This window comes from Dipodomys spectabilis, unplaced genomic scaffold, assembly GCF_019054845.1.
Source record: "Dipodomys spectabilis isolate Male_0828 unplaced genomic scaffold, ASM1905484v1 ptg000760l, whole genome shotgun sequence".
NCBI classification, from domain to species: Eukaryota; Metazoa; Chordata; class Mammalia; order Rodentia; family Heteromyidae; genus Dipodomys; species Dipodomys spectabilis.
The window spans coordinates 175,896-201,755 of record NW_024871437.1 but is presented as its reverse complement, the minus strand read 5'-3'; the positions used below and the strand labels follow the sequence as shown (position 1 = coordinate 201,755).

The following is a 25,860-nucleotide window of genomic DNA, read 5'->3' as shown; positions in this document are numbered from 1 at the left end:
TTTTGCCAGTCCTGGAGTTTGAACTCAGGGCCTGGGCACTGTCCCTGAGCTTTTTGCTCAAGGCTAGCACTCTACCATTTGAGCCACAGCACCACTTTCCAGCTTTTTCTGTGTATGTGGTGCTGAGGAATCGAACCCAGGGTTTCATGCATGCAGGCAAGCGCTCTTCCAGGAAGCCACCTTCCCAGCTGGACCACGGCTTCTTAGAAATGACACTAAGGACACAAGCCATGAAAAAAAAACTACATGAACAGGATTTCAGCCGAACGAAAGCCATTGGTGCATCCAAAGTCGCAGAAGAAAGTGAAATGCAGCTCAGACCGGGGCAGAGCCTTTCCAGGCCTGAGGTCTGAGAGAAGCCATGCGTAGAACGTAATCAGTTCTTAGGACTCATTCATGAAAATGCAGCCAACTCACCGTGTGGCTGAGAATCTGAGTGGACAAATGGCCCAGGGGGACACTTCGGTGAGCACACGGGAAGATGGCCGGCGTCACAGGCCCTCAGAGAGATGCAAATCACAGTGAGACAGTGCTGCGCTCCCATGTGGGTGGCCAGAGAGCGAGGTCCTGTGTGCCCAGAGCCGAGGGTGAGGGTGTGGAGAATTGAGAACTGGCGGGGGGGGGGGGGACAGCCTGAGGCCGCCTCAGAACGTCAAACAGCGACCACGTGACCCAGCAATTCCGCTCCGAGGATAGTCCCCGAAGAATGGAAAACGTGTCCACACAGAAACGTGCCACAAATGTGAGCAGCAGTCTCGATCATGATAGTCCCCAAGCCCACCCTCTGGTAATGAACACACATAAGCCAGGCCTACGACGCACAAGGGAGTGGAATTCTGAGAACTTGCCACATTGCCAGTAAACCCCGAGAACAGGACGCTAAGGGGCAGAAGCGGACGTGACGTCGGAGGCCACGAGCTGGTGATTCCATTGTGTGACGATGTGCCCAGGACAGGCAATCCAGAGCCGAGGCCGAGGGTGGGGACCTGGGGAGGGTAAAGGAAAGGGGGCCAGGCTTCTTGTTGGGGTGATGAAAATCGAGTGCGTTGATGAGCAGACAATCATGATGGTACTGACAGACAGTGGATGGTAGATTTTTTCTTTACCAGGTGAATGGTAGGTATTGTGGGTTCTACCTCAGCCAGCGGCGTGCCTGGCCCGCGTCTGAAGACAGCCCGTCCCAGACGCCCCGCGAAGGCTCAGCCTCGAGAGCAGACTCGTTACTGTGCCCCGTCCACATCGTGTCCTGTTTTATCACACGCTGATCACCTGTGGGGTCGCGGGTAGAAAGGCCAGGGACCCGCGAGGCTGGGGACAGAGGGGTTTTCGAGCTTCAAGTGTCCGGTCCTCCTCAGGTTTCCCCAGGGAGTGGCAATCCCTTCCAAGTCACACAGCAGCTATTTTTGTTATGGAAGCCCAGGGCCCCAGTGTTTCTGGAGGCTGTTGATGGTTCCGGCCGGGCCGGCATCCTGCTTCCCCCTCCCTCCCCCAGCCTGTCTGCGCTGCGTGAGTGCTGGTCATGACTGACCGGATGTCAGCGCACCCTGCCTGCCCGTGGCCAGTGTGTGGTGGTGTGGGCGCCAGGCACCTGGAAGTGGGGTGTCATGGGCTGGAGGTGTCACAGGCAGGGCCTGCTGCGCATCCGGCTTGCCAAGGTGGCAGACGAGCCTCCTGTCATCACACACGGCAGATCAGCTTTCCCGACTGCTGGCCAGCACTTCTGATGCCCAGTTCTAACTGGATGCCCAGGAAGTGCTTTCCAATGCCAGCCTTGCTTGGCCTGCAGTGGCAGGAGAACATGAGAAGGGCAGGGAGGTCAAGGGTGAGAGAGAGGAGGGGGGCCGAGCCAGGGCCTTCATGGAGGGCCCAGGGCCGGGTCCCCACCCCTTGGCTGTGTGTTCTTGTCAGGTTACTGAGCCTCTCTGAGCCTTGGTTCCCCATGGCAGCATGTCCTATTGGTTGGGGCAGGACTGTGGGTGTGGCTGGTGAGCCCCCCCCAATACCCACTCGAGGAGGGAACTAGAAATCAGAGGTGTCCTTTACCCCAAGCCAGCATCCCCTGGGGCCACCATGCTGCCCGTGACCTGCAGACCAGGCCTGTGGAGCGGGCACCTCTACCTCGTGTCTCGGCAGAGGAGAGTGTATGCACAGAGAGCTTACCCGTCTCTCCCTTCGGGGGAGAAGTTCTAGTGGAATGAGACGCCCCGGGATGCAGCCACGGGGGGGGGGGGGGGGTGCTATGGCCGGTGTGTTCTCAAATGCCCTCCCGTGGGCTTCGTGCCCGAGGCCCGTTGAAGCAGGCGGGGCGTCCTGGCCCCAGCTACTGGCACACGCACGTCTGTGTTTAAGCCCAGGTTGTGGCCGCTGCTCGGGCCTCTGCGCAGGCGCGTCGCCTGGGGAATGGTGCCTCGAGCCTCGGTGCCAGCCGGACGCCACCAGGCAGGAAGTGTGTCCAGTGGAGGAGAGACCGCTGTCCCCAGGCCCCACCCGGAAGGAGCTGGGATTCCCGGCCCCATGACCCTGGTCGCAGGGAGCTGCCAAGTGCGGTGCTGGTCTGGACGAGCCAGAACCAGACGCGGTGGACAGATGATTCTGTGCGGGCTCGGAGGCGCTTCCTGTTTTCCATTAGATTTGAGGGATGTTTACGGGCATCTGCTGTCGTTGGAGACCGGGAGGAAGCGCAGGGCAGTGATGTCAGGGGATGAGCACTGGACGGGAGTCACAGACCCGCTGCTGGCCCGGGGAGGGCTGCCGGGGTGCCCTCCCCCCCTACAAACACCCCACCCAGCGCGGGTCAGGACGGGTCCCCGCCCAGGGTCCAACATGAGCAGTGCACCGCCGGCCTCGGTGTGTGTGCCCGAGGTGCAGGTGGCCAGCGGCTGGGCCACAGGCGGGCGGCTGGAGCTGTCGTGGCCACGGTGTTGTCCTGCAGCGCTGCAGGTCGGAAGTCCAAGGGCCAGGCGTGGCATGGCCAGGAGGGACGGCCTGCCAGCTGGTAGCCGTGTCCCTTCACGCCCCTTCCCTAGCGCCTCTGTAGCTGTCCCCGCCTCCAGATCTCCCCCTTTAAAAGTTACTTATGATGGGGTGAGACGGCTCATGCCTATAATTCCAGCCACAGTTTGAGGCCAACCCGGGCTACAAGTTCATAGACTCCATCTCAGCCAGCCGAGGCCAGGCAGGCGTGGCGGGGCACGTCCGTCATCCGGCGGTGTGGGACGTCTGCCCCCCACGCAGGCCCCACACCAGCCGAGCCGGGCAGGGGAGCAGGCCCCGCGGAGGACCGAGGGGCGGCGGGGCCTGCCGGCTGGACCAGGCAGCGCGGCTTCGCGAGCGTGGGGCTCGGGGGAACGGCTTCCGGGCTGGTGGTTATAATTAGCAGCCGGCCCCTAAGTAGGTTAGAAGGAAGACTGTGCACTCTGACGTGGGGAGGGGGAAGCAGGGGTGAGGCCCCCCTCCTGCGCTGCCCCCCGGGGGTGGATGAGGGGGCTGCACTGCGGGACCCCCGGGGGACAGTAGCTCCACCAGAGGGCTGCCAGGGGTGAGGACATGCCACCGGGGCAGAGCGTGGGTGCTCACGGCTGCAGAGGCGACGGCAGAGCCGGCGTCTCCCCCATCCAAACTCCTCAGCTCTGACCCCACCCAGGCTTCCAGTGGGCCTGGGCTGGCAGGAGGCAGGAAGCCCGCTGGGGGCTGGGGGCTGGAGGTAGGGCCGCGGGCCCCGCCCTGAGGGAGCCCCCCCCCCCCCAGTGAAGGAACGGGGCATCCATGGCTGCAGGGCTCACGGTCAGAGCTCCCAGTGCTCTCCAGTCTGCTTCCTGTCATTACCCCAGCGGGCGGCCGCCGCCTAACACGAAAGCCCATCTGGAAATTACAGCGCAGCTGGGCTGCACGCATGTGCCAAGGTCCCCAGGTATTGTAGTTCCCTCTCCAGTGTTTACACTTTTAAAAAGGCTTTTATTAGCACCTCTGAATCGTACAAGGGCGTCACTGTCCATTTCCACACACGTTGACACCATACCCCCTCTCCCCCCATCGCCCTCCCTCTCCTTCAAAGCATTTCAGGCCCTCGTGCCTCACACCTGCAGCTGTCCTGGAGGCTGAGATCCGAGGATCATGGCTCTAGGCCAGCTGGGGCAGGAAAGTCCATGAAACTCGTGTCTCCAACTAACCACCAAAAAAACAGGAAGTGGCGCTGTGGCTCCAGTGGTAGAGCGCGCTCGCCTTGAGCTGAAGAGCTGAGGGACAGCGCCCAGGCCCAGAGTTCAAGCCCCATGATCAACGAAAAAGAAAGTGTATTAACTGTACAAAGTAATTCCATCTTGGATTTCACACATGCATAGATTATGATCTAGCCAGGTTCTTGCTCTCTCTCCCTGTTCTCCAACCTCTTCGTTCAGCAGCTGGCAGTGAGCTTCCTTATGCCGTCTGCGTACCTAGACTATTCCAACACTGCTCCTGTTCTCTCTCTCCCTAAAATCCCCAGCCATAGTCACAGCTACACACCCTCGCCCGCCCTTCTCTCTCCATATATATAACCTATATAATATTATATATTATAGAAGTGTACGTATAAAAGTATGTGTATACCTACTTATATTTCTTAGCTGTTTGTACCACAGATATGGGAACATACGTGCTATTTGTCTTTTATGAGATTATCTTATTTTGTTCGACATGATCTCTAATTCCATCCATTTTTCCAATTAATAACCTAATTTCGTCTTCTTTATGGTTGAGTACTAGTCCACTGTCCAAACAATGTCTTTTCTTTATCCATTCATTCCATTGGTGGTTCGGCACCTTTGGCATATTCTACCCTTTGGCTCAGTGTTTCAGTTTTTTATAAATAGGCGTTATTGATCAGTTTTTAGTTTGCAGGAAGCTCAGAGACGTCCCACGTGTGTGTTCCCCACGCCGGCCCGGCTTTCCCCCATGGGGTGCCTGGCGCTGTGTGTCGTGTATGTGCAGAACAAGAGCCAGTGCTGACTGGGTGTTGTTTTTGTTTGTTTGTGTCGGTCGTGGGGCTTGAACTCAGGGCCCGGCGCTGTCCCTGAGCATTTCAGCTCAAGGAGAGCTCTCTACCACTTGAGCCACAGCACCACTTCCAGTTTTCTAGTGGTTAATTGGAGTCTCACGGACTTTCCTGGCTAGGCGGACATTGATCCGTGATCCGCAGATCTCAGCCTCCTGAGCAGCTAGGATGACAGGCATGAGCCGCCAGTGCCTGGCTGATTTGCTGTTTTGAACCAGAGGGACGGCGTATGCCAGGCTCCATGCTTGGCGCTGTGGGTTCTGAGTGTGGACAGATGTTGTGGCCTGTGTCCACCCCTGCAGAAGTGGTACAGAGCCGCATCAGCGCCCCCAGATGCTCCTTGCCCTGCGTGTTCAGCCCCACCCCCGCCCCTCCCCTTCTTATTACGGGCAGGGTTCTCCATTCTCTGCTGGCAGCAAGAGCTCTTCCCCACGGGCCTGTTTCCCTTCCTGCCTTGGGGGGCATTTCTCTGTAGTGGGCGTACGGCCGGCTGTGTGGGGCGGAGTCTCCTCTGTCCCTGGCGTGCACCCAGCCCAGCCTTCAGGGCGAGGCAGCCGTGGGGTCACAGGCTGGGCAGGCCTTGCTGAGTTAGGGTGTCTGCATCACCACTGAAGGCATTGGTAAGACAACGTGGCTGGGCCCGGCGCCGGTGGCTCTCACCTGCCATCCCCGCCCCTCAGGAGGCTGAGATCTGAGGATCATGGTTCAAAGCCAGCCTGCACAGGAAAGTTCGTGAGACTCAAATGACCAAAAAGCTGGAAGTAGAGCTAGGGTTCAGGAGTGCTAGCTTTGAGTGAAAAAGCTAACGGGCGATGCGGGCCTGAGTTCAAGGCTCAGCCCTGGCACACACAGATCGAACATGCGGGGGCCCGAGTACCTTGAACTCCGGCTTCCCTGCACCACTTAGCTGCTCGCCTGTGAAGTGGGCCACCGTGCTGGCCTCGGGGGGCGGGGGGCATCCAGAGGGCACAGCAAACGCCTGCCTGCCTCTCCGATGGAGCCAAAGCACCGTGGGCCGGAGAAAAGCTGAGCCTGAGCTCACTCCTGTCATCCCAGCCACTTGGGAGGCTGAGATCTGAGGACTGAGGTTTTCTGAAGCCAGCCTTGGGCAGAAAAGTGCAGGAGTCTCGCCCCTCTGTGAAAAGGCCAGAAATGGAGCTGTGTGTCCCAAGTACCAGAATGCCAGCCTTGAATGAAAAGCCAAGGGAGAGAGTCCTGAGTTCAGGCCTTCATACCAGCACACAAAACAATTTTTAAATTATGTGCTGCCCCCCTCCCCCTCAGACGCTGCCCGCGGCTGCCCGCTGGCTGGCAGAGCCTCTGAGCCGGGGAGGGGGGGGGAGGGGGGGGAGTCAGGAGCCGGCCCACCCTGGGAGGCGCCCGAGCCTTTGTCGGGAGGCCTGCTCCCCGCCGGCCACTGTGCTTGCACTGTTGGCCGCCAGGCCACCCCTGGCCTTCCAGAGTGGAACGTGCCAGCTGGCTCCCGAGTCCCAGCTTTGGAGCAGATTCAGAAAGACCAGTCATGGGTGAGGCTCACACAGTCCCCAGGCCCTGGGTCCCCTGGGCCCTGCCAGCGTCCAGCCTTCACGCACCCTCCCCTCAGCGTGGGCAGTGACCTCGGCTTCCCGTGCACAGCTCCCGGCCCAGGCATCCCAGGGCAGCTGACTGTGATGGACTTACCCTGTCCCGGGGCCACAGAGACAAACCCTAGGCACTGCTGTGTGCAGCCCGGCGCTGACCTGCATGGGCGGAGCGTCTCTGTGAGCCCTGGTGGCAGCAGTCAGCCTGCTGCCCTGAAGGGGACAGTCCCCTCCGGGAGCCACCGCTGTGTGTGTCACCACCGTCTGGGGGGAGGTGTCGGTCAGTCCACCACTCATCTCCAACGCGCTGAGGTTTGCCAGCCTGTGCTAATCGGGCCTGAGCTGCTGAGCCAAGAAACCTGCAGCAACTGCCTGCCCTGGGCTGCCAGGTGTGGTCCACGTGGTGCAGTACCACTTCCCAGCACCAGAGGGCAGCACCTGCCACTGGCCTGCAGGCGGGGTGCAGGGGCTGTCGGGGGCCCCAGGTGGGGCAGGCGCCGTTGGACAATGAACCGCTAAAATAGCTCTCCCCCACCAGCCGGGCGCTGGTGCTCACACCTGTCACCCCAGCTGCTCAGGGGGCTGAGATCTGAGGATCTCGGTTCGAAGCCAGCCTACCCAGGAAAGTCTATGACTCATTGCCAGTTAACCACCAGAAAAGCCAATAGTGGAGCTGTGGCAGTGCTGGCCTTCAGCGAAAGAGCTCAGGGACAGCACCTAGGCACTGAGTTCAAGACTCAGGACACTAGCATACACACACACACACTCACTCACACACACACACTCACACACACACTCTGATAATCTTCTACCCCAGATCAAATGTACTTCCAGTAATCTGTGAACTGTCATGGTCGGTGTTTTCTGGTCTTGTTCTGGGGGCTGGGACCGAGTCAAGGGCCCTGTGCATTCCAGACCAGTGCCGCATCCGGGTCTCATCCCTGGAGCCCATCTGTCCTTGCAAATAGCAACGTCATTGTTTATGGTGTGTGGTGGACTGGTAGCTAGGCAGAGCCTGTGGTTCCATGCCCACAGGGCTGAGCAATGACAGCAGAAGGAAGGTGGGTGGATGGACAGGTCAGACAGAAGGACTGACAGAGGGACTTTCAAGAACCCCCCCAAAGGCTGTGACCTTTAGGAAGTAGAGCTAGGGCAGCGTTCTGGACCAGGTGACCCCACGTCTCCCATCCCCCAGGGAGGGTAGCAGTGGGTGGGAAGAAACTGTCACTGTCACTCCCAGGGACCCTGGCTGCCTCTGCACCGCCCTGTTTGCCATCCCGTTTCCTGAGGTCCCATCCTGCCTCTGTTTCTGCAGACCGATGCCCGCCGTTCTCTGGACAGCCCATGCTCAGTACCTGAGCTATCCTGAGTCCTGGGCCTGGGCAGGCCTTCTGTCCCGATGGCACCCGTCCCCCCTCTATGCTTCCCACTTGGCCTCCTGGCAGAGGAGGACAGAAGCCCCGCCCATCCTGGCTGGATGCAGGGCTTGGTGGCGGCGGGTACGGGACGGGTATGGTCTCCTGGCTGAGCAGCTGTGGCTGGGTGAGCCCCCCCCCGGCCTGGGGCTGCAGCGGTGCTGGTGTGTGACGTTGTGAGTGTGACCCTGGTGTCACACACGCCAGCGGCAGGACCACTGTGTGGGGAGCAGCCACAGAGCGCAGTGGGCCCTGTGGACCGGCGCTGGCGGGGCGCGGGTGGGCTTTCTCCCGGCCCGGAACGCGTCCCCTGTAACCCGGCTGCTTTCTCCCCACAGTGTCGCAGCCCCAGGCTGCTTGCAGCCCCCCGGAACAGCCGCCCAGCACGGCGATCCTGTGCAACACGTGTGGGAACGTGTGTCGGGGGGAGGTGCTGCGCGTGCAGAACAAGTACTTCCACATCAAGTGTTTCGTCTGCAAGGGTGAGTACACGTGGCCGTGCGCAGCCCGGGCCTGGAGGAGCGGCCGCAGACCCGGCCCCCACAGACCCGGCCCGGGCGCCACGGCCGGCCTCCGGCTGCCCACCAGCACTCCGCACGGCGTCCAGGGAGCCCTGGTTAGGTCTGCATTTGGGAGCTTTGTGCGTGAGGAAGGCGGCAGGACAAGGCTCCATGTCTGCATCACAGACTTCAGATCCCGCAGTCACCTGGCTCCATGGCCAGATGAGCAGGGCCCAGGGCCGAGGGACCGCAGCGTGCCCTCCGGGGGCTGCGCATCTTCTTCAGGGACAGGAACCCTGGTCTCGTGCAGGGCTGACCCCCTCTCCCCCCCCCAAGGCCCCCTCGGCTTGTGGGTGCTGCCAGGGACGTCACCCGGAGGCAGGGGTCACACACACATCCCAGCCACCTTGGTGCCCCCCCCGTGACCCTCTACATTACACCTGTCCTCCCGCAGACCCCATTACAGGTCCAACAGTGGTGGCCAGTGTCTCCGTGTTAGGGGCAGGGCCCCCGCCCCCTGCCCCCTGGACAGTGGCTAGGGAGCTGTTTGAAGAACAGGGAGAAGACACCCTGACCCGTAGTACCCGAAGTTTGTTCCTGGGTGAGGAGGTCGTGGAGGCTGCTGTACCCCCGCCCCGCGTGGTACAGGCCCAGAAGGACTCTGAGTGTGTGTGTGGAGGGGGGGGGTGTTCCTGGGGAGAAGAGGCAGCTGCCTTCCTGTCCCTGTCCCCTGCCTTCCTCCGGCCTCCGCCCCAGTGTCCTCTTGAGATTTGCCTGGCTTAATTCCCCCAACTCTCCCCAAAGACATTTGCTCCGTTTATGAAAAGCAAAATCCACTCGATTGCTTTCGAAGCGCTTGCTTGAAAAGACAGCGGGAACACAGGCTTTGTTTAAAAGGATTTTCTCTAAAGCTCTGTGTGGGTTGGCGGTCACACGAGGTCACCCAGGTGTAGGTGGGTGGGGCTGAGCCCTGGTGGCCCTGCGGCTCGGCCTCCGTGGGTGGCCCCGTGTCTCTGTGGCAGGGTGACTTGGCCTCGGCCCTCCCGCAGGTTCACCCCAACCCAGTGCTCAGGAAAATGCAAGTTAGGACGAGTCCAGGTGCTTCTGCTTGAATGACAAGAAGACCAGCTTGGAGGTGTCTTAACAGCACAGACATTTGTCACCTTAACTTGAAGTCCAGAGGTGGACCGAACCCCCTCCCCCAGCACCCCGGGCTGGGAGACTTAACAACCTAGCAGGGTCACGGAACTGCCTTCATTCTCCATCTCCGCGGTGCCCAGTCCCAGGGGGGCAGGAATGTCCCCAGTGGTTGAGCTGACCCAGCCGTCCCTGGGTGCAGAAGCAAAGCCAAGGTCAGGACGCTGCTGGAGGGAAGAGCAGGACGGAGAAGGGCAGGGAGGTGGCAGAGAGTCGGTACTTGCCTGGCACAGGGGCTTTGCAGCTGGAGGCTGGGGCGAGCAGTTCAGACTGGAAGCCATCAGGGCTGGTGTTTAGCCCATGTGGGTGGGGTTGCTAGGGAGCCTGGAACCAGGGCCCTCCGTGGGTTTGATGACCGTGCACACACCTGTGCGGGGCCCTTCTTGGCTCAGGTCCCCTTGCTGTGGGCATGGGCTCCGGCTGGGGGGGGGGGGGTACCACCGCGGTGGCTGGCTCAGGGTGTGGCTGTCTGGGGTTTTAGAGGGGATCCGTGGCCTGGGCAGTTCTCCCCGCTCAGGTGTGTACCACTGCCTGCTCTGATGGTTGCCGCAGCTGCACACCACAGCCTCTCGGGGTGCAGTGGCGCAGGAGGAGCTGGTGGAGACTTGTGCAAGCAGAATCCTCTCCTCTCCCTGAGCCCCCCACGGACTTTCCTAGAGACTCACGGCCAAGGCCCCCCCCCCCGACAAAGAGGACATGGGGGTCGGGATGGACGGAGCCGGTCAGGGCCATCCCCGGGGGCTGACGCCAGGCCCACTGGCGTGGGGTGCAACGTGCCACTGTCCACTTGTGCCTCGTTCCCGCCCCAGACACGTGCTTGAGGTGCCTCAGTTTACCTGGGAGAGCTTGTGCTCTGCCTGTGACTGCCCCAGTCTCGGCTTTGACTTCAGAAGTTCCAGGTCAGACCCCACCTCTGCCACCCACAGCTCCTGTGGCTCTTCGCCCAGCTTCCCTGCTGTAAATGGACTCGGCACCGATTTGTGCCGGCCGGGTGGGCCCTGGTGGGGGGAGGGTTGGCGATGTGTGGGGGACAGAACTCCAGCCAGGGCCTTGCAGGTTGGGGGGGGTAGCAGAGCCGGGAAGGGGGGAGAGAGAGCGAGGCAGGGAGAGGAAGAGAGGCCTGGGCTTTGATCTGAGGGTGTGTGAGGGCCTTAGGGTCCCCCGCATGGCCGGGCCATACTGTCGAGGGGCCGCTGGGGCAGGGGAGGGGGACCGAGAGCCCAGCTCGAGGTGGAGGAGGCGTGTGGCCCTGGTGGCCCCTGAGCTGGCTCCTTCCTCACACTGCAGAAGAGAGATGGGCAGGAACAGCACAGAGTAGGTCCGAGTGCCTGACATTGCCTGGGAAAACACAGGCGCGTGGTCTCGTGATCCCAGTGGCCAGGGTTCTGTGCTCTGGGGACGTTTTTGCTGTGTGAGCCCCAAGTCCTGGGGTCATGATGAGAGAAGAGGTCACCGTCAAGGGTGAGCTGACGGAGCCGCTGGCGGCGGGGGCCAGGCGGTGCGGCGGGAGCGCCTGCCATCTCCCCGGCGTCCGGTGGGTTAGAGGCCCAGAAGAGGGACCTGGGGTCAAAGGGCAGGGGCTGTGCTAGGTTCCTCAGAGCGAGAGCGGGATGGGACCCCAGGCCAGGGCGGCGCGTCCCTCCGGCTGCCTCCCCTCTGTGGTTTCTCACCAGTGAGGGCCCCCCCCATTAGTCAACTTGATACGGGGCGGGCTGTCACCCGAAGCCGTGCATTGTCTCCACCAGGGCTCGGGTTGCTGTGAGTTTGGACTTTTTATTTTTAGGAGGCTGCGGTCTGGGTTCTCGCTGCCGCCCGCCGGTGCCCTCGGTGCCCTTGGGGCGGGCAGAGCCTGACCAGCAGCTGAGGCAGCCCGGGCTGGGCGCCGGGACAGGCTCCAGCCGTCGGGGCTGGACAGCTGTGTGTGTGCACCTCCTCGTGTGACCTCCGCAGCCCATGGGGGGGGAAGGGGGGGTGTCACCTCCCTCCTCCTCCAAGTACCCAGCCTGCGTCCAGGCCCACAAGCCCGGGCCTAAAACTGCAGCCCCGCGGCCTGTTGTCCTGATCAGGACCGCGCTGCTGGGCACGGGCCAGGCTGGGGAGAGCACACACGGGGGTCAGTCCTAGGGTGGGTGTGGACAGTGGGGCACGGGGCCCGCGCGTCCCAGCTGCCCGCCTCTCGGTGAGTGACAGCAGGGCCGCGGCGGGCGTGGACGGTGGGCCGCAGGGCTTGGGGACCAGGGCCAGCCGGGTGTACTGTTGTAGGCTGTAGCCCCTGAGACTGCGTGGGGCTCCCTGTCCGTGAGAGGTGGGCGCCATGTCCCCAGTGCTGTCCTGAGACGGAGCGCCCCAGCTCACCCCAGTCTCTCCCAGGGCTCCTCAGCTCCAGCTTCCTGGAGATGCGGCAGGAAGGAGGCAAAATAACCCCGTCAGGGTCCCGCATGCTCTCCGCCTCCTGGCCTGGCCTGGCACTGGCACGCGCAGGGCTCAGGGTCGGGGGTGAAGGTTTCATAGGGACAAGGGAGGCGTGGCAAAGCCACAGGGCCCAGCATCACCGCCAGCTCAGTTTTTCGGGGCTCATCGCGGGGTTGAGGTTCCCTCCTCCCACACCCCCACCCCATCCAGCGCTGGGCACGGCGGCCTGGCATGGAGAGGGCCCTCGGGCATCAGCTGAGGGGCGCAGACGGGCACTTCCATGCCAGCCCGGCCTCCGTCTCCCCAGCCTGTGGCTGTGACCTGGCGGAGGGCGGCTTCTTCGTGCGGCAGGGCGAGCACATCTGCACCCAGGACTACCAGCGGCTCTACGGCACCCGCTGCTTCCGCTGCGACTGCTTCATCGAGGGCGAGGTGGTGTCGGCACTCGGCAAGACCTACCACCCCAACTGCTTTGTGTGCGCCGTCTGCCGGTGAGTCCCCCTCCCCCCCGACTGCCCAGCCTCCTCCCCACTCCAACCAGCCCCCAAGTCTGTGTCCTGGGCCAGGCTCAGACCCTAGCAACTGCTCTCTGCCGCCACCTCCTCCTCCTCCGCCTCCTCCTCTTCTTCCTCCTCCTCTTCCTTCCCTGCCTCCTTCTCCTTTGAATTCAGGGCTTTCCCCTTGTTTGGCTTGTTTACTAGGCTGATGCTCAACCACTTGATCCACACCCAGCTTTTTGCTGATTATTTTGGAGATAGAGTCTAGGCTGGCTTTGAACTATGATCCTGCAGATCTCCTCCTGAGTAGCTAAGTCACAGGTGTGAGCCCCTAGTGCTCCTCATTCATTCACTGGTTCATTTGGTCAACACGATGTGTGCCAGGCTCTGAGCCGTGCAGGCTGGGAATCTTCGGTGGTCCCGCAGCGTCCCACGGCGCTCCTCCCACGTGGGCAGCCTCCTTCCCTCCCCACAGCCCCACTCCAGCCGCCCCTCCCCACTCCCGACTGTGGCCACAGAGTAGGGCAGGCGCAGGCCCTGGCGCTGCCTCTGTGCTGGTCCCTGCCGGCCCTGGGCAGGCGGTCACCACAGACAGACCAGATGTCCCCGAGCGCCAGTGCCGGGCCTCAGCCCCACTGCCTGTCCTCCCCAGGGCGGGGCACGCCGCCAGCAGGCAGCCCTCCCGGGCCTCTCCCCACCCCTTCCTTCCTCACTCCCTCCCTCACAGCTCCAACACATCCCTTCTTCCAGGGCTCAACAAAGAGTAAAAATAAAACCAGCTATTTCCTGTCCTGTTGTCCCCTGCTTGCCACACCCTTCGTGCTGTTCCTAAGCGACTGTCTGTGGGTACAGTGTGTACCCGGGGCTGGTACCCAGGGTCCCGGGACATGGGGGTTCCAATGAAAGAGCAATGGCGCACAGGGTCTCCTGGGGTTGCACAGGAGGGTCCCTAGCGGAGGGTCACCAGCGGAGGGTCACCAGCGGAGGGTCACCAGCGGTGAGGTTGCCACAGACCCATCCTGTCCCAGTGGCCACCTCTGGAGACCACCATCTTGCATCGCTGCTTGTGTGAAGTGACTCGCGCTGGGTTTATCCAGCCGCCAGGAACAACCAGAAGACTGGACGCATGTGTGAGTCCTGGCCCAGGTCTGAGGACAGGAAAGCAGCAGGCCGCGCTGGCCCTGGCGCCCCGCTGTTTCGAAGGACAGCACAACCAAGAGGAACGTGGCATATCCTGGGCTGGACTCGGTGGTTGGAAGCCAGAGGCTGTGGGAGGCCTGCAGGGGCGCCCTGGAGTCTGGGGCCGTATTTCAAAGCCGTGTGGACATGAAGGGGACATCACAGGCGGGGTGAGAGGTTCCTCTCTATAGCAAGCTGAGAAACAGTTTAGAAAGAGGAAGGAGTTGTTTTGGCCCAGAGTCTCAGGTTTCTCCTGCCTCCCTCGTTTCTGGGCTGTGGCACGGTAGGGCATCTTCACAGAAAGGTGAGAAGCGGCCAAAAGAGAATGGCTGTGCTAGAGGCTTCCTCTACCTCCCCTTTGTCCCCTCTGGGCCTCTGTCAATGGATGGGGCTGCCCACGTCCAGGGCAGTTTTCCTTCTTGTTAATCCTCTCTAGAAATGGATCCAGACACACCCAGAGATGGGCTTCACTAATCCAGAAGCCCCCTTCCACCAGGATAACAATCAGGAGTACCTCTCACCAGGCAGCAGCCACGTGCCTCATAATCCCTGGGAAGAAAGGGGTCTCTGAGCAGCACGGACGGTCCACACCCAGGACCAGGAGGCTCTCTCTGAGCAGAATGGACAATCCACACCCAGGACCAGGACTCCATCTCTGAGTAGTGTGGATGGTCCACACCCAGGACCAGGATGCCATCTCTGAGCAGTGTGGACAGTCCACACCCAGGACCAGACACCATCTCTGAGCAGTGTGGATGGTCCACTCCCAGGACCAGGACCCCATCTCTGAGCAGTGTGGACGGTCCACTCCCAGGACCAGGACCCCATCTCTGAGCAGTGTGGACGGTCCACTCCTAGGACCAGGACACCATCTCTGAGCAGAATGCACAATCCACACCCAGGACCAGGACATCATCTCTGAGCAGTGTGGATGGTCCAGGACCAGGACCAGGTCACCATCTCTGAGCAGTGTGGACCATCCACACCCAGAACCAGGATGCCATCTCTGAGCATTGTGGATGGTCCACACCCAGGACCAGGATGCCATCTCTGAGCAGTATGGACGGTCCACACCCAGGACCAGGATGCCATCTCTGAGCATTGTGGATGGTCCACACCCAGGACCAGGATGCCATCTCTGAGCAGTGTGGATGGTCCACACCCAGGACCAGGATGCCATCTCTGAGCAGTGTGGATGGTCCACACCCAGGACCAGGATGCCATCTCTGAGCAGTGTGGATGGTCCACACCAGGACCAGGATGCCATTTCTGAGCAGTGTGGATGGTCCACACCCAGGACCAGGATGCCATCTCTGAGCATTGTGGATGGTCCACACCCAGGACCAGGATGCCATCTCTGAGCAGTGTGGACCATCCACACCCAGAACCAGGATGCCATCTCTGAGCATTGTGGATGGTCCACACCCAGGACCAGGATGCCATCTCTGAGCAGTGTGGACCATCCGCACCCACAACCAGGATGCCATCTCTGAGCAGTGTGGACCATCCACACCCAGAACCAGGATGCCATCTCTGAGCATTGTGGATGGTCCACACCCAGGACCAGGATGCCATCTCTGAGCATTGTGGATGGTCCACACCCAGGACCAGGATGCCATCTCTGAGCAGTGTGGACCATCCACACCCAGAACCAGGATGCCATCTCTGAGCAGTGTGGACCATCCACACCCAGAACCAGGATGCCATCTCTGAGCATTGTGGATGGTCCACACCCAGGACCAGGATGCCATCTCTGAGCAGTGTGGACCATCCACACCCAGAACCAGGATGCCATCTCTGAGCAGGGTGGACGGTCCACACCCAGGACCAGGATGCTATCTCTGAGCAGCGTGGATGGTCCAGGACCAGGATGCCATCTCTGAGCAGCGTGGACCATCCTCTCACCGGACATGCAGCAGTGACAGCCCAGGCTCCATCCCTTTCTAATAGGACAAGAACTGAGACAATAATGTGTTACTCATCAAACATGAAGATGGGCCTCAGAAAGATCATGTGAGGACTGGAGGCGTGGCTGTAGTGGTAGAGCACTTTCCAGTCACATACAAGTTCCTGAGTTCAAGCCCCAATACCACCAAAAAGAAAACAAAAGGAAAGAAAAGAAAATATGGATGGGAATGCTAGGAAGTGAAAAGTGCAGTTCCTGAAATGGACAGTCCTCCGGAAGGAATTAACAGTAACTTAGGTACCACGGAAGAAAAGATCATCAACTTGAGAACATTAACAATAGAAACCTTCAAGCTGTAGGGGGGATGGGAAGAGAGAGGGAGGGAGGGATGGAGGAAGGGCGGGAGGGAGGGAGAAAAAGAAACTGAACTGCGTGCAAAAGCGTTAGTGAACTGTGGGTGAAGATGAGACTCTTCCTGTCTGGCCTTCCATCTCCCTGCTGGACAATGGAGAGACTAAAATATTCTTGCAGGAAGAAAAATGAATGAAAAGTTTCCAAAACGGATTAAAACTACAAATCCATAGGTCCAACAATCTTAATGAACCCTGAATAGAATATGCTCTCAAAACCCCCACCAAATTCATCATTAAATTGTTGATACCCAATGAAAACAAGAAATCTTTTTTTTTTTTTACAGGTCAATTTGTTTTTTAATTTCAATTACAGTTTTATAAGAAAATTTCTACATCATAAATGTGCAAAAAATGTAAAGTATAAATTTCAGGGGTGTTTAGTTCACTTACAAAGTAGTGTAGTACCATTCTTCTAATTCCAGAATATTTTCATTATTCCCCAAATAAATAAAAGGTCAGATAATGTGATGTCAGGAAAATGAACCCTTAGATGTGTGTTTTAATGTTTTTTTCTTTCATGCATGTGTTTCTAACACATTTATAAGATTATCTCTTTGTTGCTTTGTATGTCCCTCCCCCACAGTATAACCCCTGCTTTCACTATATTTGATGTCAGTATAACTTGTGGAGGAGATGAGGAAAAACCAGTTGTTTAAGGATACAGGTGGACCTGTTGCAACAATGAGAAGTACAAGTTGTCATGTCCAAAACGAGCTTTACAACGTCGGTGCGGGAGGGGGCGGGGAGGGGGGGGGAAGGAAAACAAGAAATCTTAAACACAATAAAGAGAAGACAGACAGACAGACAGAAGAAGGCGGGACTGCAGGCTTCTACCAGAAACTCCCGCATGCCAGAGAACAGCACGATAGCGTCTCTGAGTGCCGAAAGGAAAATAAAAAGAAACACCCATCGAGCAATAGCATACCACCACTACCCCCATCCCAGAAAAACCTTTCGAGGCTGATGTCTGCAGAAAGACTCGCCAGGCAATGACCTGAACAGGGACAGTTACTCGACGCCCAGGACCCGCCAGCCGGCGTGCTAGGGGCTCCAGGCCGTGTGGCCTCTGATTCGAGGAGGAAACAGGAGCACACAGGCCGAGTGACTGTTGTAGTTACACAGTGGGGGATTCGCTCAGCCGTCCCGCGACTGCGAGGGCCCCGCTCCCCCGCTGTGTGGAGCTGCGGGGCGCTGCGCTGCGGGGCGCTGCGCTGCGGGAGGCTGCGCTGCGGGAGGCTGCGCTGCGGGACGCTGCGCTGCGGGACGCTGCGCTGCGGGACGCTGCGCTGCGGGACGCTCCCCCGCTGCGATGGAGCTGCGGGAGGCTGCGCTGCGGGACGCTGCGCTGCGGGACGGACCCTGCGCTGCGGGACGCTGCGCTGCGGGACGCACGCTGCGCTGCGGGACGAACGCCGAGGGGAGCCCACCACGCACCAGCGCGGTGAGAGGCCGCGGGCCCACCCTGCAGGGCAGGGTCCTGGGCTCCGTCCTGAAGAAGTGGGTCTGGCCAGATGCAGCCAGGACACCTCTGCTCAGGGAACTGCCGGCTCTGAGCATGCGGGCCGAGCTGGGGCGTCCTCCACCTGCCCCAGGACTGGGCCAGGGTGTGGGGGCAGCTGTGGAGAAGCTAGGCAAGGCTGTGCTCCTCGGGGCCTCCATCCTTCCCTTGTTCAGCCAGCCAGCAGCTCTTCATCCCTCATCCATCCATCATCATCCATCCATCATCATCCATCCATCCATCAGCCAGCCATCATCATTCATCAGCCAGCCAACCATCATCCATCCATCACCCATCCATCCAACATCCATCCATCAGCCAGCCAGCCATCATCCATCATCATCCATCATCCATCCATCCATCAGCCAGCCATCACCCATCCATCATCATCCATCCATCATCCATCCATCATCATCATCATCATCCATCCATCCATTACCCATCCATCCAACATCCATCCATCAGCCAGCCATGATCCATCCATCACCCATCCATCCAACATCCATTCATCAGCCAGCCAGCCATCATCCATCCATCATCATCCATCCATCCATTCATCCATCCATCAGCCAGCCAGCCATCATCCATCCATCATCATCCATCCATCCACTCATCCATCCATCATCCAGCCATCATCATCCATCATCCACCCATCCTCTGTCCCCCATCTACCCATCCTCCATCTATCTATCCATTCATCACACATCATCTATTATCTATCCATCCATCTCTTTATCCTCTATCCATTTATCATCCATCCATCCATCACACCCATCATTTATTCTCCATCCTCCATCCTCTATCATCTATCCATCATCAATGCATACATTAATCACCCATCCATCGATTCATCTATTATCTATCCGTTCATCATCCATCCATTGTCCACCCATCTACCCACACTCTGAGCATGTACAGTATTGCAGGCGTGGGGTGGGGGGAGGGGTGGAGTGCTCCTGGCTGGTTGTTCTGCAGATCACTGGCTCTCTGTCACAGTCCCTGGCTCCCGGCACCGAGGGAGGGGACGCTCCCTGAGGGACCCTCGGTTTGCCCCTGGTATTGTGTGATGGCTGCAGGCGGCCCGCGGGTGACCAGCTCTCTCCTTTCAGGCTTCCCTTTCCTCCTGGGGACCGCGTGACCTTCAATGGGAAAGAGTGCATGTGTCAGAAGTGCTCCCCCCAGACGGCAGGTGGCACCCACCTGTCCCCGGGCCTTCGGAGTAAGTGGGAAGAATGAGGGAGGCGCGGAGGGAGGGAGGGAGGGGTTGGGGTGAGGGTGGGCCTGTGGGGAGGGGGAGGGGAGGGGATCGAATCTTGGAACGTGGGTTCACCCGCAATGGTGCTTTTCTAATTGCATCTGAAGTCCCAGGCCCGAGCTCTCAGCAAGAAGTCAGTGTGAACCGTTCATCTAGAGCTTCCTGGCAGCCAAAGCGAGGAGGATACTGAGGAGTGGCTAGAGCCACCTGCAGCCCCACAGCACTCCGCTACACATCCTGACACACATGCACGCACACACATGTGCACAGTCACACACACCATCTGCTCACCCTGTACCCCATGCGGGCCCTGCTGCCAGAGCTCTGTCCCCTCGCGCCCCGCCTCCCCCCTCCTCTGCAGGGGCTCCCACTCAGCCCTGAGCAAGGGAATGGCAGTGAAGCAGCAGCTCGCTGTGGGGGATTGTGGGTAGGACCCGGGGAGCGGTTCGGGCACGGCTGAGAGGGGAGAGATCACGGGAGGCTGGCGAGGCCAGAGCAGGCGGTGGGCAGCCGGAGGAAGAGCCATGATGAGAGAAGATGGGGCTGGCCAGACTTGGGTGCAGAGGGAGGGAGCCCCAAGACCTGACTGGGCCCCTTGAAGGGACAGTCTTGCGTGAGGGCCTTGGAGGAGCTGTGGGCTCGAGGGAGTGGGTGCCGGGCAGGCTGGACCGTGGATGGAGAAGGAGCAGGGGTGAGGGGTGAGGAGGGGCGCCGACCTCCCCGGGCTGCGTGGTTCCCCTTCGTCAGTGACAGGGGAACCGGGCTCAGCCCAGGACAGGTGGGTGGCCCTGACCAGCTGTTCTCAGGGGACCCACCACCGCCCCCCTCAGACCAGCCCCAGCGCCCCCTTGGGAGAGACTGTTCACCTCTGGAAAGTGGGGCTCCTGGGTCTTCACCTCTGCGCGCCCACGCCCAGGCCAGGCTGCGCGCTTCACACACGAGGAGACCAGCCTCACCATGGCGGCCACTCAGCCCGGGTCACGGGCCCTGCAGCAGCCAGGACAGGCCCACCTCCTGGGCACAGGCTCCCAGCTGCCCTTGATGGGGCCTCTGGGGCCCGCGTGCAGCCCCAGGGCCTCCCCTGGCTCTCAGAGAGGACATGCCGCCCTGTGCTCTCTCCTCAGGCTGTGGGGGCTGCGGCTTAGAGATCACCAATGGCCAGGCCCTGGTGGCCTTGGACAAGCACTGGCACTTGGGCTGTTTTAAGTGCAAGACCTGTGGCAAGCTCCTGAATGCCGAGTACATCAGCAAGTAAGTGCAGCCGGGGGCCTCGCGCCGTGCGCCAGCCTGGGGCGACGGAGGAGCGGGTGCCAGGTGCCACCTCCACGTGGCTTCCACTCCTGGGCAACTGGTCCGGTTCTGCTGTTTGGGGAGGAGACGGGGCAGGACCTGTGGGCTTGTCCGACAGCCCGCATCTTCCTCTCCGCCAGGCCCACATGGCGTGGTTCCGCGTCTAGTGCCTGATGTTGGCTAGGAGCGAAGGAGCCAGGCTTTCAGCTCTGCCCGTGTCTGACCCTCTGCTCTCCATCCTGGCCGTCAGCTCCCCCTGCCCGGTGTCTGGGCATTCTAGCACTGGGAGTCCCGCAGAGAGCCAAGCGCTCCTCAGATACCAGCCACAGGGACATGGCAGGGAGGCGAGCCGTGCCGGGGCTCGGGGAGGGGACGCTGCGGCTCACAGAGGACTACCCCCCCCCCCCGCTGGCATGGTGCTCCTCGAATGTGTGGTTGAGCCGGGCAGCAGGTCTGGGAGGGAGAACGTGATTTTATCAGAGGCCACAGAGGAGCCTCGTGTGGTGATCGTGGCTTTGAGCTGGATGAAAGCCAGCACATGCCGGGATCTGGGGGAGTGTTAACCCTAGGCCCAGGAACCTAGGCAGGCAGCCCAGCACACAGAGGGCGAGGTGAGCTAATGGAGAAGCTGGGAGAGCGACTGGAGCAGACACCTGCCTTCCTCGGGGGCAGCCCTACGGCAGCTGGAGGAAGATGGCAGGCCTCAGCGAGGGAGACCTTCTCCCCTGAGGGAGATCAACAGGAACTGTGAAGAACAGAGCACACACGAACACTGTGTGCTTGTGCACACATGCACATGTGCACACACATCTGTGCACACAAAGTGTAGACATACAATCTCAGCAGGGCCCCAGCGTGTGACCCTGTCCACGTGCACCTGGCCTTGCGCCCTTGGGATGCACCCGAGAGACCAGGTGAGGGACACAGGAACCTGTGCTGTCTGCACTGCCTTCAAAACAAGACATCCTCACGCCAAGACACCCTCTGACAGCCCGGCCTCCATCATCGCAGCCCGGCCTCCATCATCGCAGCCCGGCAGGCGGGGGGCGACCGGCGGACGAGGCCCAGCACAGAGTGGCAGCTCGGGCACCCACGAGGCCCAGCACAGAGTGGCAGCCGGGCACCCACGAGGCCCAGCACAGAGTGGCAGCTCGGGCACCCACGAGGCCCAGCACAGAGTGGCAGCTCGGGCACCCACGAGGCCCAGCACAGAGTGGCAGCTCGGGCGCCCACGAGGCCCCGGGGGCGTTGGGGGCTCTGCCTGTTACTTAGCAGCCTCCACAGCCATCCCAGAATTGAGGGGGAGGGCGTGCTGGCGTTGCCGTGGAGACGTTATCTGCACGCCTTGTGGGTGGGTTTGTGTGGGGAACGGGGCCGGGGCCTGAGGTTGGCGGTGTGGAAGTGGGTCTTGAGGACCCTGCCAGTGTCTTCTCTCTTGGCCCCTTTGCCTTCTGGCTGGGGAGCCTGCGTCTGGGCTACACCTCCTCTCCTGTGGTCCTCACTCCTCCTGTTTGAGGGGGGGAAACAGAGGCTCAGGGAGGTTAAGCCGCCCTCCGGGGGGGGCCCCCAGTGGGGCCCAGCACCTGAGCCCAGCAGGAGCATGGCCACCCGAGCTGGGTGAGCTTGGCGCCTCCCTCCCCCGCCGCCTGCCCCTGCGCAGCTGCCGCTGTGAGACCCCAGCTGTGCTGTCCCCACCCGGAGTGAGGGGCTCCCGCCACTGCCTGCCCCTCCCGCTGGCGGTGCCCGCGCCTGACCGCCCCTCCCTGCAGGACCAGCCTGGGCGCCAAATGTGGCCTCCTCAGCCCTGGCCCCTCCCCTTGCCTTCCTGTTACCCTGGGCCTGTCCCAAGATGGTGTCCGTGAACACCCCCTGGCTTGCGCCTCCCTGTGGCTGGCTCAGCCCCCAGTCGCCCCTGCCCTCACCACCCTCTGAGCCCTGTGCCTCAGCGTCTCCCTCTGGAACACAGGTGCTCTTTGTAATTCCCCCGGTGAACTCTACCTATGCAAAGTGGGGGGAGAGGTCCTTGGAGTAGGAGGAGCCTGCACACCCCCACAATGACCGCAGGCCTGTCTGCAAGCCCTGTGCATCTGGGGGGGTCCCACGCCATGACCTCAGGGAGACCCCGCCCCGCCTGACCACCTGTCTCCTTGCAGAGATGGGCTGCCCTACTGTGAGGCCGACTACCACTCTGAGTTCGGCATCCGCTGTGACGGCTGTGAGCAGTACATCACCGGGCGCACACTGGAGGTAAGCGGCCAGGCTGGACCCAGGGGCCTCAGGCAGGGTCCTCCGAGAGCTGGGCCCTGAGTGCTGGGTCCTCCTGAGTACTGGGTCCCCTGAGTGCTGGGTCCTCCTGAGCACTGGGTCCTCCTGAGTGCTGAGTCCTCCTGAGTACTGGGTCCTCCTGAGTACTGGGTCCCCTGAGTGCTGGGTCCACTGAGTGCTGGGTCTTCCTGAGTGCTGGGTCCTCCTGAGTACTGGGTCCTCCTGAGTACTGGGTCTCTTGAGTGCTGGGTCCTCCTGAGTACTGGGTCCTCTGGGTGGTGGGTCCTCCTGAGCACTGGGTCGAGAGTGCTGAGTCCTGCTGAGCACTGGGTCCTCCTGAGTTCTGAATCCTCCTGAGTACTGGGTCCTCCTGAGTACTGGGTCCCCTGAGTGCTGGGTCCTCCTGAGTTCTGAGTCCTCCTGAGTACTGAGTCCTCCTGAGTACTGGGTCTCCTGAGTGCTGGGTCCTCCTGAGCGCTGGGTCCTCCTGAGCACTGGGTCTCCTGAGTGCTGGGTCCTCCTGAGTACTGGGTCCTCCTGAGCACTGGGTCCCCTGAGTGCTGAGTCCTCCTGAGCACTGGGTCCTCCTTAGTGCTGAGTCCTCCTGAGTACTGGGTCCCCTGAATACTGGGTCCCCTGAGTGCTGAGTCCTCCTGAGTACTGGGTCCCCTGAGTGCTGAGTCCTCCTGAGTACTGGGTCTTCCAAGTGCTGAGTCCTCCTGAGTGCTGAGCCTTCCTAAGTGCTGAGTCCTCCTGAGTACTGGGACCCCCCCCGAGTACTAGGTCCCTGAGTGCTAGGTCCCTGAGTGCTGGGTTCCCTGAGTGCTGGGTCCTCTGAGTGCTAGATCCTCTTTAAGTACTGAGTCCTCCAAATGCTGTTTTTTCTTTCTTCCTTTCTTCTCTCCTGACCCCCTATCTGGGTACTGGGCTTTGAACTCAGGGCCTGGGCCCTGTCTCTTAGCTTTTTCACTCAAGGTTGGCACTCTACCACTTGAACCACAGCCACACTTCTAGCTTTTTGCTTGTTAGTTGGGGAGAAGACTCTCACAGACTTTCTAACCCGTGTGGCCTTTGAACCTTGACCCTCTCATCTTAGCTTCCTGAGTAGCTAGAGGTGAAGGCATGAACCTTCGGTGCCCAGCTCACCAGCACAATTTTAACATGGCCTTGGGCTTCATCATCTGGCCATAATGGAATTTTCTAGAACAGTCACTTATGGCTGGTCACAGCCTTTCCAGGTCTTTCCTTGTGGTGATCCTGGGTTTGCCCGGCCATCCTTACAGTTGCTGCAGAGGCTCTCCCTTCTGGGCTTGGTCTCCAGCCCTGATTTTTGCTGATTTTTGAGCTTTGGTCTTGCTTCCTGCTTGGAACAATCCATTGGCCTTAGGTTTCCTGGTGGCTGGGTTAGGAGATATTCCTGATTCCACTTCCTCATCAGGTAGGGCCTTCTGGAACATTTCTGCCCAGGCTGGCCTTGAGCTTCCATCTCGACCATCTCAGCCTCCTGAGCAGCTAGGACTCCGGGTGTGAGCTGCCCGCCCCGGCACGGCAGATCTTCACCGTGTGAAGACACCGTGACGGTCACTTCTTCACGTCATGATGTGTGTGTCCCCCCCCCCCCCCCCGGTAGGTCTGGCTGTTGTAAGCCACTGTCCAGATGGGGTCTCCTGACTTGCAGAATACAACTGTCCACCATGGCTCTGCAGACTTGCTGACGACAGCTCAGGCTCTTGGTTGCTGTGCCTTTCCTCTGCTCCTCCACCTTCTGTCCACTGTGTCTGCTAATGCACTGGGTTCTCTGGGGTCACGTGGGAAGATTGAGATATTCCCTCTGCCACATGTCCTATCTGTATTTTCCTAAGTGGTGATGGATGTGGACAGACAACCTGCCCCGTCCGGCTCCACAGCCCGGCCTGCACCTGCCCCGTCCCGCTCCACAGCCGGGCCTGCACCTGCCCTGTCCGGCTTCACAGCCCGGCCTGCACCTGAGCCCTGTCCCGCTCCACAGCCCGGCCTGCACCTGCCCCGTCCCGCTCCACAGCCCGGCCTGCACCTGAGCCCCATCCCGCCCCACAGCCCGGCCTGCAGCTGCCCCGTCCGGCTCCACAGCCCGGCCTGCACCTGCCCCGTCCCGCTCCACAGCCCGGCCTGCCCCTGCCCCATCCCGCTCCACAGCCCGGCCTGCACCTGCCCCGTCCCGCTCCACAGCCCGGCCTGCACCTGAGCCCTGTCCCGCTCCACAGCCCGGCCTGCACCTAAGCCGTCCCACTCCACAGCCCGGCCTGCCCCTGCCCCGTCCCGCTCCACAGCCCGGCCTGCCCCTGCCCCGTCCGGCTCCACAGCCCGGCCTGCCCCTGCCCCGTCCCGCTCCACAGCCCGGCCTGCACCTGCCCCGTCCGGCTCCACAGCCCGGCCTGCACCTGCCCCGTCCCGCTCCACAGCCCGGCCTGCACCTGCCCCGTCCGGCTCCACAGCCCGGCCTGCACCTGAGCCCTGTCCCCGCCTTGGCGCACCCCGCCGGCCTTCGCCTTCTTCTGACAGGCCTCCCCTTACTGACAAGGCTCTGCCGGTCCCCACCTGCCTTTCCTCCTCCATCTCCCCACCCCACACCTTCTCTCATGCACAGCTGTGATGCAGCCAGCTGCCCCTTGAGAAGTTGCTGCTCTGAGAAGGTGTCTGTAAAGCTCCATGATGAACGGGATCTCCCTGTGTGTGGTGAGCCATACCCATGTGTGTGTGTGTGCACACGCATGTGTGTGCACGTGTAAGCAGCAGGCACACCCGGCCTTGACCCCTAGCAGACCCCAGCAGCCCAGCCTCTGCCAGGAAGAGCTGTAGGCTTGCATGTTGACTGAACCTGACCTCAACATTGTGATGTCAGGGCCGGGCACGGTGGCATGGGGCACGGGCGGCTGCACGCGTGCTCCTGCGTGCAGGGGTCTAACTGCATTCCTGACACCCCGGCCCTGCCCAGAGTGGCCCTGGGCACGTGGGAGGGGCCCCCGTGTGGGGCCAGCATCAAGCCCTTGGGTGGGTTACAGAGGCAAGGGTACCCCATGGCCGCAGTCCCCGGCAAATGCCGAATGGGGGTCCGGTGTCGGGCGCAGCCCCTCGGGTGCACCCCGGGGTCTTTGGCCAGGAACGCTTGGGCTGCAGGAAGCTGAGCAGCCTGGGTTTTCCCTGCGGTGTGCGGTGGGGGGTGAAGGGCCCTGGTGGGAAGCTCCCAGCGTTTGTTTTTGCCTCTGCCAGCAGCCAAGTGTGCTGCGGTGGCGGCCCTGAGCTGAGTCGTGCTGCGGGCGCTGCAGAGCTGAACCTCCTCCTCGAGGCGAGGCGAGGCAAGGCGAGGCGAGGCGGGGAGGAGCTGGCTGCGCAGGAGGAAGCCGCCCTCCAGCTGCGGGCCGCCGGCTGGGGGAGCAGCAGG

The 25,860-nt window shown here is 61.0% G+C and overlaps 1 protein-coding gene across 1 annotated transcript in view; it reads left to right on the top strand.

The window, feature by feature from the left end:
• The window catches only part of Ablim2 (actin binding LIM protein family member 2), a 98,621-nt gene that overhangs the window by 16,606 nt on the left and 56,155 nt on the right, over positions 1-25,860 (top strand). The window contains exons 2-6 of the mRNA XM_042672697.1: positions 8,366-8,509; positions 12,444-12,627; positions 18,739-18,848; positions 20,009-20,135; positions 22,328-22,421. Of these exons, the coding sequence (XP_042528631.1) occupies positions 8,366-8,509; positions 12,444-12,627; positions 18,739-18,848; positions 20,009-20,135; positions 22,328-22,421 (659 nt within the window). The remainder of the gene's footprint in view (positions 1-8,365; positions 8,510-12,443; positions 12,628-18,738; positions 18,849-20,008; positions 20,136-22,327; positions 22,422-25,860) is intronic.